Genomic DNA, 17,734 nt, shown 5'->3' with positions numbered 1-17,734 from the left:
GATATAAATAACAAAACAAAATATAAACAAAATTCCACACTGTATTTATACAGTGTGCATATATATATATATTTTTTATTTTATTATTTTAAATGTATTTTAATATAACACTTTCGGTTTTAACGGACACCACCTACCCCCAATTAGGCCGTTATATCGTGTTCGACTGTACTAAAATTTCTGGTAAAAAAATCAATAAAAAATCACTTCCTCTCAATCAACATAATTTACTGTGAAACTATAGAAGCTGTGAAAAAACGAAGTAGAAATAAATTAATTTTCGTACATTTATTTACCTACAAAACAAAATATATTTCATTATCGTAGGAAGTTCTGGATATACAGATTAAAAAAAGTAATATGGTACCTAAGTAGTTATATTTCAGACCCTATGCATCTTATCAAATTTAGAGATAGCCCGGCTCCGTAGTGTAGCGGTTTGGGTATTTGCGAGAGGTTTTTTTTCACCTATAACAGTTTAAAGCATTAAAAAATACAAAAAAAAACACAACGGCAGCGCCAACTGTCAAACTTACGCTGTTACCAGCGATACGAAATCTTAAACATAATTTTCATGGCAGCAGCGTGTTTCTTGACAGTTACTAAAATATTGTATACCCACAAACATTGTTATAATAAAAACATTAGAGTAGTCTGCTTTCTCTTTTCTTTCTTTCCCGTTCTACTAGACAGCCACAGCGATGCGTGCGGGTACAGCTGATGAATAAAAATATCGTACCTTATTTTTCTTATTGAAAAATACTTTGGAAATTATATACTTTTCATGGTGATAAAAACGTTAATAGAATTTATAATATCTCCGCCTTTGAGTGTAATGGTCAACACGCTCGGCTACGGTACTAGAGGGCCCGAGTTTGATTCCCACGGGGGGGGGGGTCAAATAAATATATGTGATTTTTTCACTCTAGTATTTATTCGATACTACCATGGACTGAAGCGCAGGGCTGATCACCTTTTCTTCATGTATTAACAATCAAGATAACATTTCGTTTATATGATGCAGTGCCCTATGCACGGCACCATTGGGTGTGGATGAGGGTTTGAAGATGAAGAATATATGAGGAGATGCTGTTTGCAAAGACAGATTGGTATGGCGTTCTATTCTCTTTCAGCCTATCCCTCATGTGTTAACGATCAACACAACACTGCATTTATATGATGCAGTGCCCTATGCACCATTGGGTGGGGGGATAAGGGTTTAAAGAATGAAGTAGATACAAACTAATGTACCTACAGAGCCGTTGAAGTAGTATTGTACGAAAATGGCGCTATATAAATTATCGAAATTTATTATTATTATTTACAGAATATGTATATATGTATGTACATACACTTGATTGCGCCCAATGCTGCTTTCCTACTTGGGCCCTCAAAATTACTCAAAAGGAAGGGCCTCACACTTTTCATTAGTCATCAACAGAGACTCATCGTACTGGCTTTATCTCTGCGCTACATTCTCAAGATCTGACTTCAACAGTAAATTTCTCTGCTTCCTTTTCAAAATTCTTAAGAATAGAATCATCCACTGGCTTCTCTACTTTTCTCGTTGGATACTAAAAATCTGTTGAAAAAATCATTGTTATTGATTACAATAATTGATTCGGCAGTCACTTTGTGGTAATATCTATTAATTAAAAAGTTTTAATTTTGCTTGGTAATTACCAAAATATATTGTGACACGTGATTCAATGCATCTCGCATCATATTCAGACACTGTATGTGAGCTATAAGTGTAAATTTTAGAGTTGTGTCGGGGTAGGAGCTGTTTCTTATTTTTATTTATTATCAGTGGAAACATGTACAATGGTGGGAGGCTTTAATCATTGTCTTATTGTCAATTATGGGTTTATTATTAATTACATTTGCATGAAATTCTATTGTCTAAAAATATGTATTGCAGTTAATGACTTTAAGTAACAAAATTTATTAGGATTGCTACATTATTGTTCAAATTATAATTTGACATCTCATCAAAGATGATGAAAAATATGGAAGTCTGGGCATTTTTACGGGGCTGACGACCGTCATAGGCTAGTTTAAGTAATCACTTTACACACCAATAGATGTCTCTAGTGAAGTTCTAGTGATTCAAGAACAATGTTTCTAGATTGGTTTATATATATTGGTATTCACTAAATATAGTAATCACTTTACACACGTGTAACATTCACCAATTCTACCCATTATTGATAACCACACTACTCAAATTCTTGGAAGTTTTATATATATATATGAACCAATCTAGAAACATTGTTCTTGAATCACTAGAACTTCACTAGAGACATCTATTGGTGTGTAAAGTGATCATTTAAACCAGCCTATGATGGTCGTCAGCCCCGTAAATGCCCAGACTTCCATATTCTTCTTCATCTTTGATGAGATGGCAAAAAATAACTCCTATAATTGGAGATAATCCAGATTTGTGAACAGGTATTTGGACATTATTGTTGTTATATTGCATGTTGCTTCGTAATTAAGCTGGTGTATTCGTCACCCCTTCATCATCATTGTATGCTTCCGGTACCACTAGAAGATGCAATTGATATTGCATGCTTACAATAAACGCTTTAATTTACTTAAGTAAACATATCGCTCACTCCTTTCAACAACGTCATAAATCAAAAAACTTGATTATTCAGGATATCGTTTTTTAAGTTTAAAAATATAATACAATGTGTTAAAAATAAATATCGAGCCACTAATTGAACTTTTTATTGTACAACAGATCATTTTAGGTAAAACCTGAATATTTTTTCTCCATTTAAAAAATATTAAGTATATTTAAAAAAAAATTAATTAATGACTTTTCTTCAAAATGCAAAAACAACAATTTCTGCCCTGTAGCGGGTAAATATAACGTTAAAAATATGCCGCTTTTGCTGGGATATAGTACATTTTCTAGGCATTCCGAAAACATGCAAAACTGAAAATTAACAAATTTTGATATATGACGTTAACAAATATATATATAAATAGATATAACAAATCTCATTTCAATCCAGAAAATCCTAAGCTGCTAATATGGAGATCTATGGAATTGGAATACCTCCGGGATCCGGGGATCATATTCCCACGTTATGTAAGATGAAGGTGAAAATAAAAAAAATTAATGAAATTTTTATATATATTTATTTCAATTACATAAGAAATAATGAGATGTTGATTGAATACATTACAAATATGTTTACTAAATAAGTTAGATAATATTTAATTGCTAAAAGCTAATGGACAGAACCCAATAAAGTGTAATATGTAAAAAATCATGACTAGTTATAATACGTAAATAATTTAACAAAAAATGTTATTATACAAGATCTGCAAACATATAAATATTCAAATAAAATTATATAATGCACACAGCTTTTTTAAAGTGATTATGGTGTTATGACAGTGGACTGGAGGCGATGGATGCTCCGACAATTAACGTAAACATCACCATAATAACCTAAGAAAAACTATCTGCAAACGATTAGTTAACAGTCGTGAAATTAAAGGTCGCGAGTTACGAGTGGCAAGCGTAATTACGCTTACATTATTTTTGTAATTGACGGATACAGCTGTGCCACTCATGTCATGACTGCAGCCCAAGAAGTTAACATACAAATAATGAAAAAATAAGTTGAGTTTTATATTTTAAGTATTGGCTAACAATATAAGAAAAAATTACATGTTTTTATTTAAAAATAATGAATAATATTTTAAAGCAAATAATGCAATAATAATAGGATAATGAAATTTATTTAAAAGTAAGAAAAAAAAACAAAATAAAACAATTTGTATTATTCTCAATTTTAATATCTGTATAGAATTAAAGGAGATATTACAAATATATTTAAGGATGTTAAGAGATAGTAATGGTAATATCTCCATTTACTTTTTACATTTTTAATGACAGAATAGTCGATTGTGACATTGTTTAGATTATAATTCATCACTGAGCTGACCACTATGCGTATGGAGTATTGATTTGCAAGGGTCTGGACCAGGAGTAAGGAGTCTGCGTTCTTACGGCGGCAAGCAGCCTCTTGCCTGCTCTGATATTGACTTATACCAATTAAAGAAACTGAATATCCTGATACATAAAAAATCAGTTTTCGTACATTGGTGCCTTGAAAAGAAGTAGACGGATTGGTTTAAAATTTTCACAAACACGGCACAAATTGAATCAGAATAAACGTGGTCATTAGAAATGAAAAGGTTGTAGTATTGATTCCCAAAGTCAGTGACAAAGGTTAATATCAAGAGTTATATAAGTGATTAGGGTCGATTTTATGAATTTAGGACAAAAAAGTACGGTTCTATGATAGCAAAAATTAGGAGGGTTATAAAAATTTCCAGTAAATTATTAAAAGAAAATGTGAGGATGGATGTTGACACCATTTAGAAATGGTAAAATAGAAAATAAAATATCTTCTATCATGGAAAAAGCGAAAAAAGGTTAAGAACATCTGGTCTACTATATTAATGTTATTTATTTACCCATTCATCATTTAAATTACACAAAATAGATAGTTATACATTTAGTTTGATTAAATTTTAATTTGAAAAACAAAAACTTATAGTATTTTATAAAACGTCAACTTATCTTTATCATTTATCTGTTGTACACAAAACTAAAACAGGTTTAAGCCGTAGCCTTTTTTTAAAAACACTTGTTATTTAAACAAATTTATACACAGCGTGAATTAATATTTCAGTATCAGAATTGAAACTAAGATCATAAATTTGTAATATAATTAGTATTGTCTTATTGTCAAACGATTAACTAGTTGAAATCAGCAAAATAAATTCCACAAATATAAAAAAAAAATATTTATACTCTAGCAGAATACAACATAGAATGCTTGTTAAAACGCAATTGCAGGTCGGCTGTCCAAACTCAAAACACAGTAAGGGACATTTTTTTGTAGTACGTTTTTTTTGCATTTTTGGACTAATTAGATTCTACTTAGTCCAAAAATGCAAAAAAAACATACTACAAAAAATTGTCCCTTACTGTGTTTTAAGTTTGGACAGCCGAGGTAGCATTGCATAGTTTTGAGAAACATACAATACAAAATAATTATGATATAATTAATGTAGGAATGTCAATAAACACAATTATTAATCAATAAGGTTAAAAAATAAAAATAAAAATTAAAGTAGGATTGTTGGTGACGATAAATTACGAGAGATCATTTTATTAAGTTCTATACTTATAAAATTCTCTAGTTATAAAATAGAGTTTAATTTTACTTATACATAATAGTTTTAATAAAGTTCAGAAAACAGGTACAAAATAAGATCAAATAAAGTTTAAATTAAAATAATGTTCGAGGAATATTTTCTCAAAAATATTATAAAGATTCATATAAGATCTTGTTCTACAAAAAAGATTTATAAGTAAAGGAAGAGTCATAAGAAAACTGATTCACAAAGCGTCAACTTATAATACCGTAAAATTTAGCATATAAGTACTTATACATAATGTAAAATTATTTATTGATTTAAATAATGCAGTATATAAATTTTTGTTTCAATGAATATAACTTACAATATTTATGTAACATTGCATTTATTTCATACAAAAACAAAATTATTACAAATATTTTAAAGGTTGATTAAATTTTTAAAAAAGGTACAAGGAAAAAGGATTTTTTCATTTCCAATTTCAATAAAAACATTAAAAAAATAATCATTATTCAAGTCATGTCAAAGAATTGAAGGAAAATAGCTGAACGCTAAGCTAAAAAGCTTTATATAATATTACTAATATAGATTTTACGTATACTAAATTATTTAAATATAATGATTAACATTTGTTAGCCTCTCGTATTTGGGACTGATTTCTTATGTACGTAATGTAAATATGAGAAATATCTAATAATAATAACAAAATAAAAAGCTGGATGAACGTGGTAAAGTGCGTTCTACGCTTTGCTATCTATCATAAAAAAATATACTATAAATATTGGTAAATTGCTCATATATATATTTGGACTCCTTCAGTAATATATGTTATTTAATAAAACTGGTACAAAGTTCAATAGATATGACTCCCTATAACGGAGCGTCTGAAAAATCTCGGGAAACAATGAGATGGTTACTAAAAATGTTTCGTCTCGAAGATGTCGAAGATTTGGCCCTAATCTGTGCTTCCTGCCTTTTGACAACAAACTCACTACGATTCTATCATAAATATTATCACAATCTCTTTGTCTAACAGAAAGTATCGATCGATCGATTCGGTTAAGTCTTTGGATAAAATTCTACACTACATAACTAGAGAAAAAACATTTATTTTCTTATAGCAAACTTCAATCTTTTGCTATAATACGAAGGATAGCATTCGTTGACTCTCCGTGACCTGGGTTTAGGTAATTGTCAGCTATCCCCCTCCAGGATATTTTCTATTTTCTCCGGGTTGATCTTCCAAAATCTCACCTTCCCCCCGCTGCAAAATCACAGGATTTAGGAAAAAAAAAAACAAAAAAATAAATAAAAATAAAATAGGCATTTTCTGTACGAAACTACAGTCAAATTACACGAACAATGGAACGAGAAATTATAACACAAATACTGAAAAAAGGTACTGTGGAAAATGAAAAATCGATTATCAAAATAGTATGTAAAATTATACACATCATGTTTTATTAGCAACACATCAAATATTACATAAATGATGATGATATGAAACAATGAGAAATAAATATATTGATAAATTTTAATACAAAAATGAAAGGACTAGACTTTTGAGTAACTAATCAGAGAATTTTTAATGTGAACACAACTAGTTTTGAGAACTAAATATGTCCTCGAAACAAGTGGTGTTTATATTAATAAACTTAAAAAGTGTCCATACACAAGTGTTAAATTAAATCATCCTGTTTTTCCACAAAGTTAATGCCAAATTGATATATATTAAGTTCAAAAAGGATTGTCATTAAAATTATTAAATTTAATGAATCAAAAGTTTAAAGCAAAAAAAGTTTGATAATTAAAAAAATGATTAAACAGTGAGTATTATAACAAATAAATAAACATATTAGTTGGAAAGCACAAATAGCGCCGACTTTTATGAATTAACGTAATTAGACGGTGATGACAAAAGCTTTGCGGTGGTAATGAATGAGTAATGGATATTAGAAGAAATAAAAATGAATCGGGTGGATTGGTAGAATATGAATTAGATAAAAGAGCAAAACAACTTGTAAATGGCATGCAGTAAATGCGCAGTATCAACATGCAAGAGCGTAGATAAATATGTAATACAAAGTTTTTATTAATAGGTCGGGTGTGGTGTGCACGCCAGAAGCGTGGTTCTAACATTTTCACATGAGTCAAATGGTTTAAAAGAATCATTGCGTGACCATCGCTCAGGAAGGGGTCCTGCCCAACATCTGGTACTATTGAATAAATTTTAGAGTGAAAAATCACTGTATTTATTTGGCGTTTAATTTGTAGAACTCCATTTTAATTAATGTTTTAATTGTTAAATAAAACGTTGTATTTTATTGTTAAAAAACACATGAAAATTAATATTGTGACAATTGTTTCGCCTAGTTATGGCATTTTCAAACATTCATTTAAAAATGCCATAACTAGGCAAAAAAATTGTCACAATATTAATACATGTGTGTTTTTTAACAATAAAATATAATTTAGTAGGCTGAAAAAATCTGTGTTTGATTTAACAATTAATACGCTTATATTTATTTACCCCCCGCTGGGAATCGAACCTGGGACCTCCAGAATGGTGGCCGAGCGTGCTGACCATTTAACTACGGAGGCGGACAGTACTAGTATATACGAAAATGAATTTCTTAATATTTCATATACTCGTGGTTTGAAAATTGCTATTTTGCAGGCATAAATTAAGTATTTTTAAGTAATATTTTACTTAGTAAATACCACTATTTCTTAAAATCTACTGCGACACGTGTTTCGATGCATTCCACATCATTTTCAACCAACGTAAACGGTGCTTGAAAATGAAGCAGAATGCATCGAAACACGTGTCACAGTAGATTTTAAGAAATGGTGGTATTTACTAAGTAAAACATTAATTAAAAATGGATAGATTTTACCACAAAGTGACTGCCGAATCAATTAATGAAAATAAATTGAGTAATTTAAAAATTTTTTGCAGGCAGCGAAAAGTGGTTTGTACATAAAAAGATAAGAAAGTGATTATTATATTATGAAGTGACCTCAGCGAAAGCGAAATGAGATTTCTGAAATTGATAAATGAGGTTTCTCAAGTTGATCGGAAGTGGAAGCGGACAAGACAAGGCGGCACACAGAAAACATTATAGTAAAATGATAACAACCTGCGGTTACACTGTCAGAGGGGCAAAATGCACGGAGGGGGGTCAACAAGACTTGAGGTAGTGGAGGTAACACCAGGTGATGTGCGAGACATGCATACACACAAACAGGAAGAGCCATACACTAACCGAATCCAGAAACCGAGAACTGCAAATCATTTCAACTCGCAATCACGGTTCATTTTATAAGAAAAATACATAATTATCGAAGTCATGTGCGGTCAGTATCTATTTCCGTATTTTGGTCAGTTAATTCAGTTTGTATATTTGATATTGAGTCAGTGACACATTGACTGTTCTTATTATGATTGAAGACCTGTACTGTACTGTACGGTCAATACATATCTATTTCTGACACATTTAAAGAATTAAATCTACCCTACCAAACCTGACCACAAGTAAATTATAATCACAAATTAAAAAAAAGCCATCCACCTTTATAAATATGTATGTAATGATTATTACTGACCATTTATGAATGACTTTAGTCAAATATAGTCTGGTTTATTTAAGAAGTTCGATCATAACTTTAAAAAATAATATATTTTATGTACTTTTCATATTTTTAAAAATAAAAAGTAGACAGGAATCATTCGCCAAAGAAAGATTTTGACGTTTTTCATTATAGGTCTGGCTCATATCAAAGCATCAAATAGATATGTGTATAAGAATATGATTAGCGTGACACATATTTCTGTTTAAATTACACGCTTAATAGCAAAATGACCTAATTAAAAATGATGCAAAATTTCAGTAAAGTATAAACACAGACATCTTGCAATGTTTGTCAAAATTTAAAAGAATATCAATTCATTTATGTAATATTGTTTTATTAAACAAACTTATTTTTTTTGCAAATTTTGATTTAGGTCAGTTTTCAGAAAGTGTTCGATCTATGTATATATCTGGGAATAATAGAGCAGAAATTTAAATACTAATAATTATATGGATTGAGTAAAAGTATATATAATTTATTGTATTTCAATACAATTGACAGCTTAATATTACACGTAATAGGTAATAGTGAAGAAATAGTGTAAGAATAATAAAATAAATACATTTTTATATTTTATATGAAAATATATATGTAGACTGTACAATTAATGCACGGAGTGTATACAAAATATGCTAAAAATTATCTACAACAAATACTTGAAGGCAATGACAAAACAGGTTAAAAACCAAACTGATAATTTGGATAATTAAATTCAACAAGCATGCGATAAACGAAGCGAAATAAATCCAAGGTCTAGAGTGCGCGAGGGTGTACAGAATGTATGCCAAGTAAGCGATAAAGCACAAAACCAAAGAAATGTAAATGAAAAAGTGAAAAGGAATGAGAGAGGATTTGGCATTTAGATTAGGATTAGGGTCGGGTACGATTCATTGCTCCGCCATTGGACAACGCCATATCTTCACCTCACCGCTACTGCAAAACCAAAATACCCCAGTCATATATAACGAGACAAATTAAACAAAAACAATCGTCAAGGATTATTGTCTTACGATTTAGTAAACAATTCTTTCCAATACTGAAATTACAAGAAACAATATGAATAAGTACAGAGTATGGAATGAATGATGATTATATTATACCAAATAAGTCAGTGCAAGTATATGATTGGTGTGATATAAAAATTGTATAAAGAAAATAGTAGTTTTACTATAGGAAGGTAAGCAAAACATTTAATGGAATGATGTATCATAACATTGAATGCTGATCAGTGCCTTCTATATCAAATACAAGCCGTGATATAGATTTAGCAATATCGCATGAACTGTTATTGATAGACTGTCATAGTCACATATTATGAATCGAGTTGCTAAACCTAAATTTCAGCATGTAATTTCACTTATTATTTAGGAGGCATCAATGCATTAATTGAAATCATTCAGATGCAATATTTTTAAATAATTTTCATTAACATATCGCTCACTTCTTTCAAGAACGTCATAAATAAAAAAACTTGATTTTTCAGGAGAACGTTTTTAAAGTTTAAAAATATAATACAATGTATTAAAAATAAATATCAAGTTACTTATTGAACTTTTTACTGTGCAACAGATGTTTTAGGTAAAACCTGAAGGTTTTTTCTCCATTTGAAAAATATTTAGTATATTTAAAAAATAATTAAACAATACCTTTTCTTCAAAATGTAAATACAACACTTTCTGCCCTGTAGCGGGTAAATATTAAATTAAAAATATGCCTCTTTTGCTGGGATATAGTACATTTTCTGGGCATACTGAAATCATGCACAAATGAAAATTGTCGATTTTTGATTTATGACGTTCTTGAAAGGAGTGAGCGATATCATGTATTTACAATGATTTTATCAAACAAGAGACAAAATCAACTATTGACTCAAGTTTTAGATCATGTCAGAGCGGGTTCTGCTAAGACTTACATACCTTATAGGGCAGTTGTGCGGTGTGATACTGAAATTATGCTGTGCATCAATTTATGTGTTCCCGTTAATAAGTTAGTATCAGAATTGATTATTTCACATTCGAATACAATCAACCTGCCAATAGTTGCACAAGTTGCAGAGGAGTTATCACTTACTGAAAAATGATCTTTAGACCATGATTCCGAAGGGATTTTCGGAGCAAATTTTTTTCTACTCAGAAAAAATTGTTTTAAATGAGTTGCCACATTTAAATGCTTCAATATTTTAAAATTGTGGTTCAAAGTTTAAAAACGGATGAGCCCCTAACTGAAATATTAAGCTAAATTTTAAATGTTGTAACCATTTAACCAAGGAATTTTTAACTATTAATACAAGCTTGTTATACCATAAAATTATACAAATTGACTTAGTAATTTAACGCAATATATACTGTATGTATTAATTTTAAATCAAACACAGATTTTTTGAGTCTACTAAGTTGTATTTTATTAACAAAAAACACATAAAAAATTATATTGTGACAATTGTTTCGCCTTGTTAGGGCATTATCAAACGAATGTGAAGATCAAATGGACTACGGTCCTTATGTAGCTATACAATTCTATGTGACAGTTTTAACATGTGCAGTAATAATTTATGGGAGACAACAGTCGCTAATGGGGGATGTAGGTATGTACCCTTATATTTGTTTTCTGGGAAGGGAAGAATTTATTGGCCATATTTTAGAGATTTTAATACAATTGTTGGTAATATTATTTTTAAGAATTTTTATATGTAGATGTAATTATTAGATTATCAATAACGCATCATGCAAGCGTTTACATAGAGAGAGATGATGTACAGTAATAGTCTATTAAATACATTTAGCAATTGTGAAGACCTAAGGTTAGTTTGTTCATTAAGTAGTGGGGGATGTAGGTATGTACCCTTATATTTATTTTCGGGGAAGGGAGAATTTGTTGACATGGCAATTTTTATTTTTATTTTAAGAAAGAATTTACATATGTAGATATAATTATTAGTTTAACAATAACGCATCATGCAAGCGTTTACATAGAGAGTAATAATAGTCTATTTAAATATGTTTAGCAGTGGTGAAGATATAAGGTTGGTTTGTTCATTAATGATTTTAAAATTAGGATTGTTTACATATTTATTTATTTCTAATTGCTCTAATATATTCATTTTTCTACCTTTGCTTTCAATATGTAATGGAATTGGTTTATTTGAGACATGAATTTTATGGTTATTTTCATTTAAATGGTTGGCAAATTGAGAGTCTAGTTTTTTATTTTTGTAAGATCTTACGTGCTCTGAATATCTAGTTAAGAAAGAGCGTCCAGTTTGTCCTACGTAAATTGCATTGCAATCATTACATTCTAATTTGTAAATTCCGTTGTTTTTTAAAATATTAAATTTGTCCTTCGAGTTTTTTAAGATTGATCCGTTATTATTGTTTGTTTTGAATGCCACTTTTATTCCATGTTGTTTCAAAACATTAGAAACTTTTAAAGATAAACATATTTAAATAGACTATTACCCCCACTACTTAATGAACAAACTAACCTTAGGTCTTCACTATTGCTAAATGTATTTAAATAGACTATTACTGTACATCATCTCTCTCTATGTAAACGCTTGCATGATGCGTTATTGATAATCTAATAATTACATCTACATATAAAAATTCTTAAAAATAATATTACCAACAATTGTATTAAAATCTCTAAAATATGGCCAATAAATTATTACTGCACATGTTAAAACTGTCACATAGAATTGTATAGCTACATAAGGACCGTAGTCCATTTGATCTTCACATTCGTTTGATAATGCCCTAACAAGGCGAAACAATTGTCACAATATAATTTTTTATGTGTTTTTTGTTAATAAAATACAACTTAGTAGACTCAAAAAATCTGTGTTTGATTTAAAATTAATACATAAATTAAAATGGAGTTCTACAAATTAAACGCCAAGTCAATAAATAAACAATATATACTGAACTGCCTTTTCACACGATTTTGAAATAACATCAAATAGAAAAAAATCAAACATTCATTTCACAATGCATAATAGTGATTTGGAATTTCCTACAATTTCTGATTTATTAAGTCCTTAGTACTATGCGCAGAAGGGGGCTAGAACAAAGAAGTCTATTGTATCATAGTAAAAAAAATTGCTACCTTTGATTGACATAATTCTAAGTTTTTTTAAAATAAAATGAATATACTTTATGCAATAATAAATTTTATTTAAGATATCCTGTACTCACAAATGTAAGATTTAACTTTTTTTGAGAAGACGTATTGATGGAAAATTTATTTTAGATAATAAGGTATAAAAGTAATTGAGACCTTCCTTTTGACATTTTACAACCATAGTCAATATTCGATTTGGGTTCTAGAATAGTCCGTTGACTAAATGCAAACAACCGACAAATAATTGAGTGCTGACAATACTAACTTGGAAGCGGTAAATATCTGTGTGGAGTTAGTGGCCACGTCGTTGATGGCGGAGGTGTCCCCTTTCACCTGAGCCAGGAGGCGGCAGGAGGCCGCGTCCCACAGTTTGAGTTGCCCCCCGCGGCAGCCCGAGGCGAGGAGGCGCCCGCCCCGCAGTAGAGCAAGCCCCATCACCCAGCCCTTGTGAGCATTGTATACAGTCTGGAAATAAAACATTCAGTCAGACCCTTTCAAAAGAATACACAAATTTTACTGTGGAAACAAAGCTCCGCATTAACACCTTGTTTGCGGGAAACGCTTAATCCTTTCAATGCCGGAAGGTTTTAATACAGCCGTACCCAGCAGGCCGTGATTTTTTCAACAAAAATGTGAAAGGTTTTTGAAAGATGACTGTAACTTTGATAATATCGGTAAATTGTAATATTTTAGTATTTCTTAAACAACCTAATAGATGTCTCTATATATTCTAATTAAAAAATATTTCTATTGAATTTGATATCAGCTTGCGACAAGCTCATACATTTACGCGTTAATTTTGTATGGCAGGCCTGGCAAGTACGGAATTGGAGAGCGCGTTAACGCGCTCATGGCAGCAAACCGGTTAAAAGCATCTATTTCATACTGTTGGTAGAAAGCGAGAGATGCTTCCAAAAGTATGGACAAACTTTAATCCCATCAACACATTATTGCGGAAAATACTAAAAAGCGTCTTTTACATACTGTTGATAGAGAGCAAGAGACGCTTATAAGCGTTCTATTTACTTACTTTTTGTAGAGTGCAAGATGTCAAAAAAACATTGTACAGATCGGAATCTGGTTTGTGGTTACTTGTGATAAGTATATGACCCTAATAAGTATAATAATTAGGATCGGGGCCAATGAAAAAACTTTTCAAGAAAAAATTTTGTCAAGAAGCATGAACAGATGTTACATAGACTTACAATCAAGTGCTATCAAATTCTTATTAAATGTCAATCATGGGTAGAATGTTGAATGTTACAATTGTATTAAGTACTTACTAAACCAGCCTATGACAGATCGTAATCCCTGTAAATACCCAGACTTCCAAATTCTTCTTCATCTTTGTTGTGATATCAATAAAAAATGGGATTTATTTTAAAATTTAACTAAAAAACTTGATTGCTTATGTTCCTTTTGCACTTTAGAGAATCTTCAAATGAGATGGTAAATTTGTAAAAGTAAAACACTTGTTTTTTACCACTTGAGTTAATTTTATTAAAAGGACTTATTTCGGAAGCTTTGCTTCCATTTTCAGCTCTAAATATAAACAAATTTATTAAGTAGTTTTAGTTCACAAAGTAAAGGCTGAAACAATGAATGAGACGGTAAAGGTTTAGCTTCTTACATGCGGAGCATCTTGGGAGCTGAGATGCCATCTCTTGATGCTCGTGTCCCTAGATCCGGAGAAGAGGGTGTCATCCCCCAGGGCAAGGCACTGTACGCCGTCGTAGTGGGGCGGCTCCAAGTGCAGGCGGGGGACTCCGGCGCTGCTCGACGCTCCACCGCGCACTTCAAACACCTGAATAGACAAAAGATAAAAAACACTTTTACTTTATCCACAGGCGTTCTTAACAGTGATAACTTGAGGATGAGGAGAGCTAACCCCAACACAAAGATGATAAGTTGATAAGTCTACAAAGATGATAGTTGGGATGGAGTCAATTCAAATTTATTTAAAAAAATTAAACACTTGAATATACCACTTAATGAGTTTTATTTTCATAAACGACTAGTTTAGAAAACTTACCGATGTTTTCATCTTTTAGTAAAATTCTTTTTCATATTTTTTTTTTTACCAGAAGATGAAAACATCTGCAAGTTTTTGAAACAAGTCGTATATATAAATAAAACTCAGTAAGTGGTATATTCAAGTGTTTAATTTTTAAAAATAATCAACATGTCATTCCACAAAGTTAATGCCGAATCGATAAATAATATAATTCAAACTTAAATGAAATTACTTTTTTATTGTAGAGGTTGATAGTACAATAGTTAGGTAGATACTTTGATTTGTTTTGTTTATTGTTTTTATTATTTTTTGTTATTGCCAAATTGCTAATTTATTAGAGAGTATGATGATTTTAAATGCCCAAAGATTTATGTACCACCTAGTTTAAAATGTGGATATCTTACATGATTTTAAAGTGCTGCATACAATGACAGTAATCATTGCAATAAATGATTATACATATTATGATGTCATTATGTAATTACTTTAAATCATAAGAAGTAATTCTGACCATAATAACATAAAAGACAGACATGAGAATACAATATTGCATGTCTGATTTGAGTAATTATGTACTCAGTTACATGCAAGTTACTTGAGTGACTTTTAAGGATGTAATGTGCTATATTTTAAATCTTAATCAAATTACTGGTATGCAATGTGAATCACCATGTCATATAGATAAGACAATGAAAATGGTTATTCAAAACAATTTGTTTGAAGGCTTACTTTGTATGCAATCAGAAACTAATGTTAACACTAGTGCTGCAAGTAAAATAAGTCAGCATTATAAGCGCAACATGGGGACATTATTTATATTTTTGTTTAGTGTTTACAATGTTCAAAATCTGCTATTTTAATTGCAACTGAATCGAGGAATAATTTCATTTGCATTAGCTGTATAATGTAAAGCTCGTACCAGCAGCTGACTTCATTCTCCTTGTAAGGGCTTTTCACGATACGCTTTCGTAATTTCACAGTAAAATCTAGCTCGTGGATTGTAATAAAACAACAAATATGATATCTAGATAATAAGGGTATATTTAATTATTTATTTCACAATGTATCTAAATGCCTTATAAAAAAAAAAACATGAAGAAACCTACAAAATGAAAAATATATCATATCAAGTAACTTTTTAACCCTTTCCACTCTGACCACTTTTTCTCAAAACTGATCAGCTACTCGAAAGCGGTCAGGTTAGGAGTTGAAACAATGGGCGGGTATGTATGAGGACATGCGTGAACGTGGAAGGGAGCAATGTTTGCAAAGACAGAGTAGTGTGGCGTTCTATTATCTCTGCCTACCCCTGCGGTGAAGCGGCGTGATGGTTAGTTAGTTAGTTTAACCCTTTCTACTCTGACCATTTTTCTCATAACTGATCAGCTACTCTGATCAAAAAAATGCGACGTTTTCATACCATTAAAATAAATATTTTGGTTCCCTAATTTTGGGACACTGGCAATTTGTATGACCATGTTAATTAAGATTAACTGTATTTAACTGATTTTTTTGGTAGAATATACTTGGGTGATAGAGAAATCAGTGATTAAAGTTATACTTGCGCCAGGCCAGACATTGTGGCCCACGGAGCTGCCTACTAGAATCATACGGGCCAGAATGTTTGGCCTACAGAGTGGTAAGAGTTAAAAGATGAATTACCTTATTTGGCGACAAAGGTAGGCAAACATCATGGTGACTTTTACTTTTTCTGCAGCCGCTTTAAACAGCGACTCAGTGCTACAGTAGAACCACTTTCTCAAGTTTGTACGCCAGGATAAACGTCTTCTTTCTATGCTGTGTTTATCGTTCACTTTGCCATGTAATAAAATACATACTACATACATACTTTGTATTTCTCTCTTCTCATATATCTAAAGTACTCTAGTTTCTTTTCTGTATTTAAATATATGATTAAATCTAAAATTCTTAACATAATAAAGATTTACCTTTCTTGGTTGGCTATTCAGCCGACCAATCAATTGGTTCTGCACTTACGAAAAAATGGTCGATGTGGCTAAATGATTTGGTACATAAATTCGTATGCATTCCAAGATGCTCGGATTATAAACTATTATACAAAAATACAATACCTTTATGTAATGATCTTTGGATCCAGTGACAACTATATCGTCCACGTCAGTTAGCGGGCCAACAGCCAGACACATGACGGCAGCTTGGTGACCAGTCGTGAGCTTGTTTGTGCACTCAAACCTGCAAACGAATTGCAATATGTCACATTATTGATATTTAAAGCATTTACTTACTGGTTTATCATTTTTACTATTTTTTATAAAAAGAGACGGGTACGTCTTAAAACCGGTAAACTAAAATCTTAGTGAGTGGTCATATTCTAACATTTTAGCAAAAAAAAAGTACACAATGATATTAATATTTCACATTAATATTTTTTTTTACAAAAATTAGTGATGAGAGTCTCATGTAATAAAAGTAATACGTACGTGCGCAGATCCCAGATTCGAACTTTATCATTGGACGTGGTGTAAAGAGTGCTCCCTTGTTTATTCAGCATGATGTCATATATCTGACTCTCTCCGGCGGGAAGGTGGACTGATCGAGACACCGCGGCTAGTGGCACAATACTGCTCTGCGTAATACCAGAAGAGCTGCAAGATTAAGGATGCAGCATTAAAATGAGCTAGAATGAAAATCAAGGGAGTGAAAAATCAAATGAGTTGTGAAGGATGTATAAACATGTTGTTTATACATGTATATTATTAACACATTACTCGACATAAGATCATCTTAATGGACACTCAC

General features: G+C 31.0%; 1 protein-coding gene across 2 annotated transcripts in view; it reads right to left on the bottom strand.

Moving 5' to 3' along the window:
- Positions 1–3,131: 3,131 nt before the first annotated feature.
- Positions 3,132–17,734, bottom strand: part of LOC148301126 (kinesin-like protein KIF21A) — a 139,387-nt gene continuing 124,784 nt past the window's right edge. The window contains exons 21-25 of one of the 2 annotated variants that reach the window (XM_088273748.1): positions 17,416–17,580; positions 17,047–17,167; positions 14,570–14,743; positions 13,205–13,404; positions 3,132–6,454 (exon numbers count right to left, since the gene is read on the bottom strand). In XM_088273748.1, the coding sequence (XP_088129874.1) occupies positions 6,385–6,454; positions 13,205–13,404; positions 14,570–14,743; positions 17,047–17,167; positions 17,416–17,580 (730 nt within the window). In that variant the 3' untranslated portion in view covers positions 3,132–6,384. Of the gene's footprint in view, positions 6,455–9,449; positions 9,757–13,204; positions 13,405–14,569; positions 14,744–17,046; positions 17,168–17,415; positions 17,581–17,734 lie in introns of those variants that run through there. The other variant, XM_088273749.1, reaches the window with a different exon arrangement.

This window comes from Brachycentrus maculatus, unplaced genomic scaffold, assembly GCF_059751285.1.
Source record: "Brachycentrus maculatus isolate JH-2025_06_01 unplaced genomic scaffold, ASM5975128v1 h1tg000602l, whole genome shotgun sequence".
Classification (NCBI taxonomy): domain Eukaryota; kingdom Metazoa; phylum Arthropoda; class Insecta; order Trichoptera; family Brachycentridae; genus Brachycentrus; species Brachycentrus maculatus.
The sequence above is the reverse complement of the archived record's forward strand: the minus strand, read 5'-3'. Positions and strand labels throughout refer to the sequence as shown.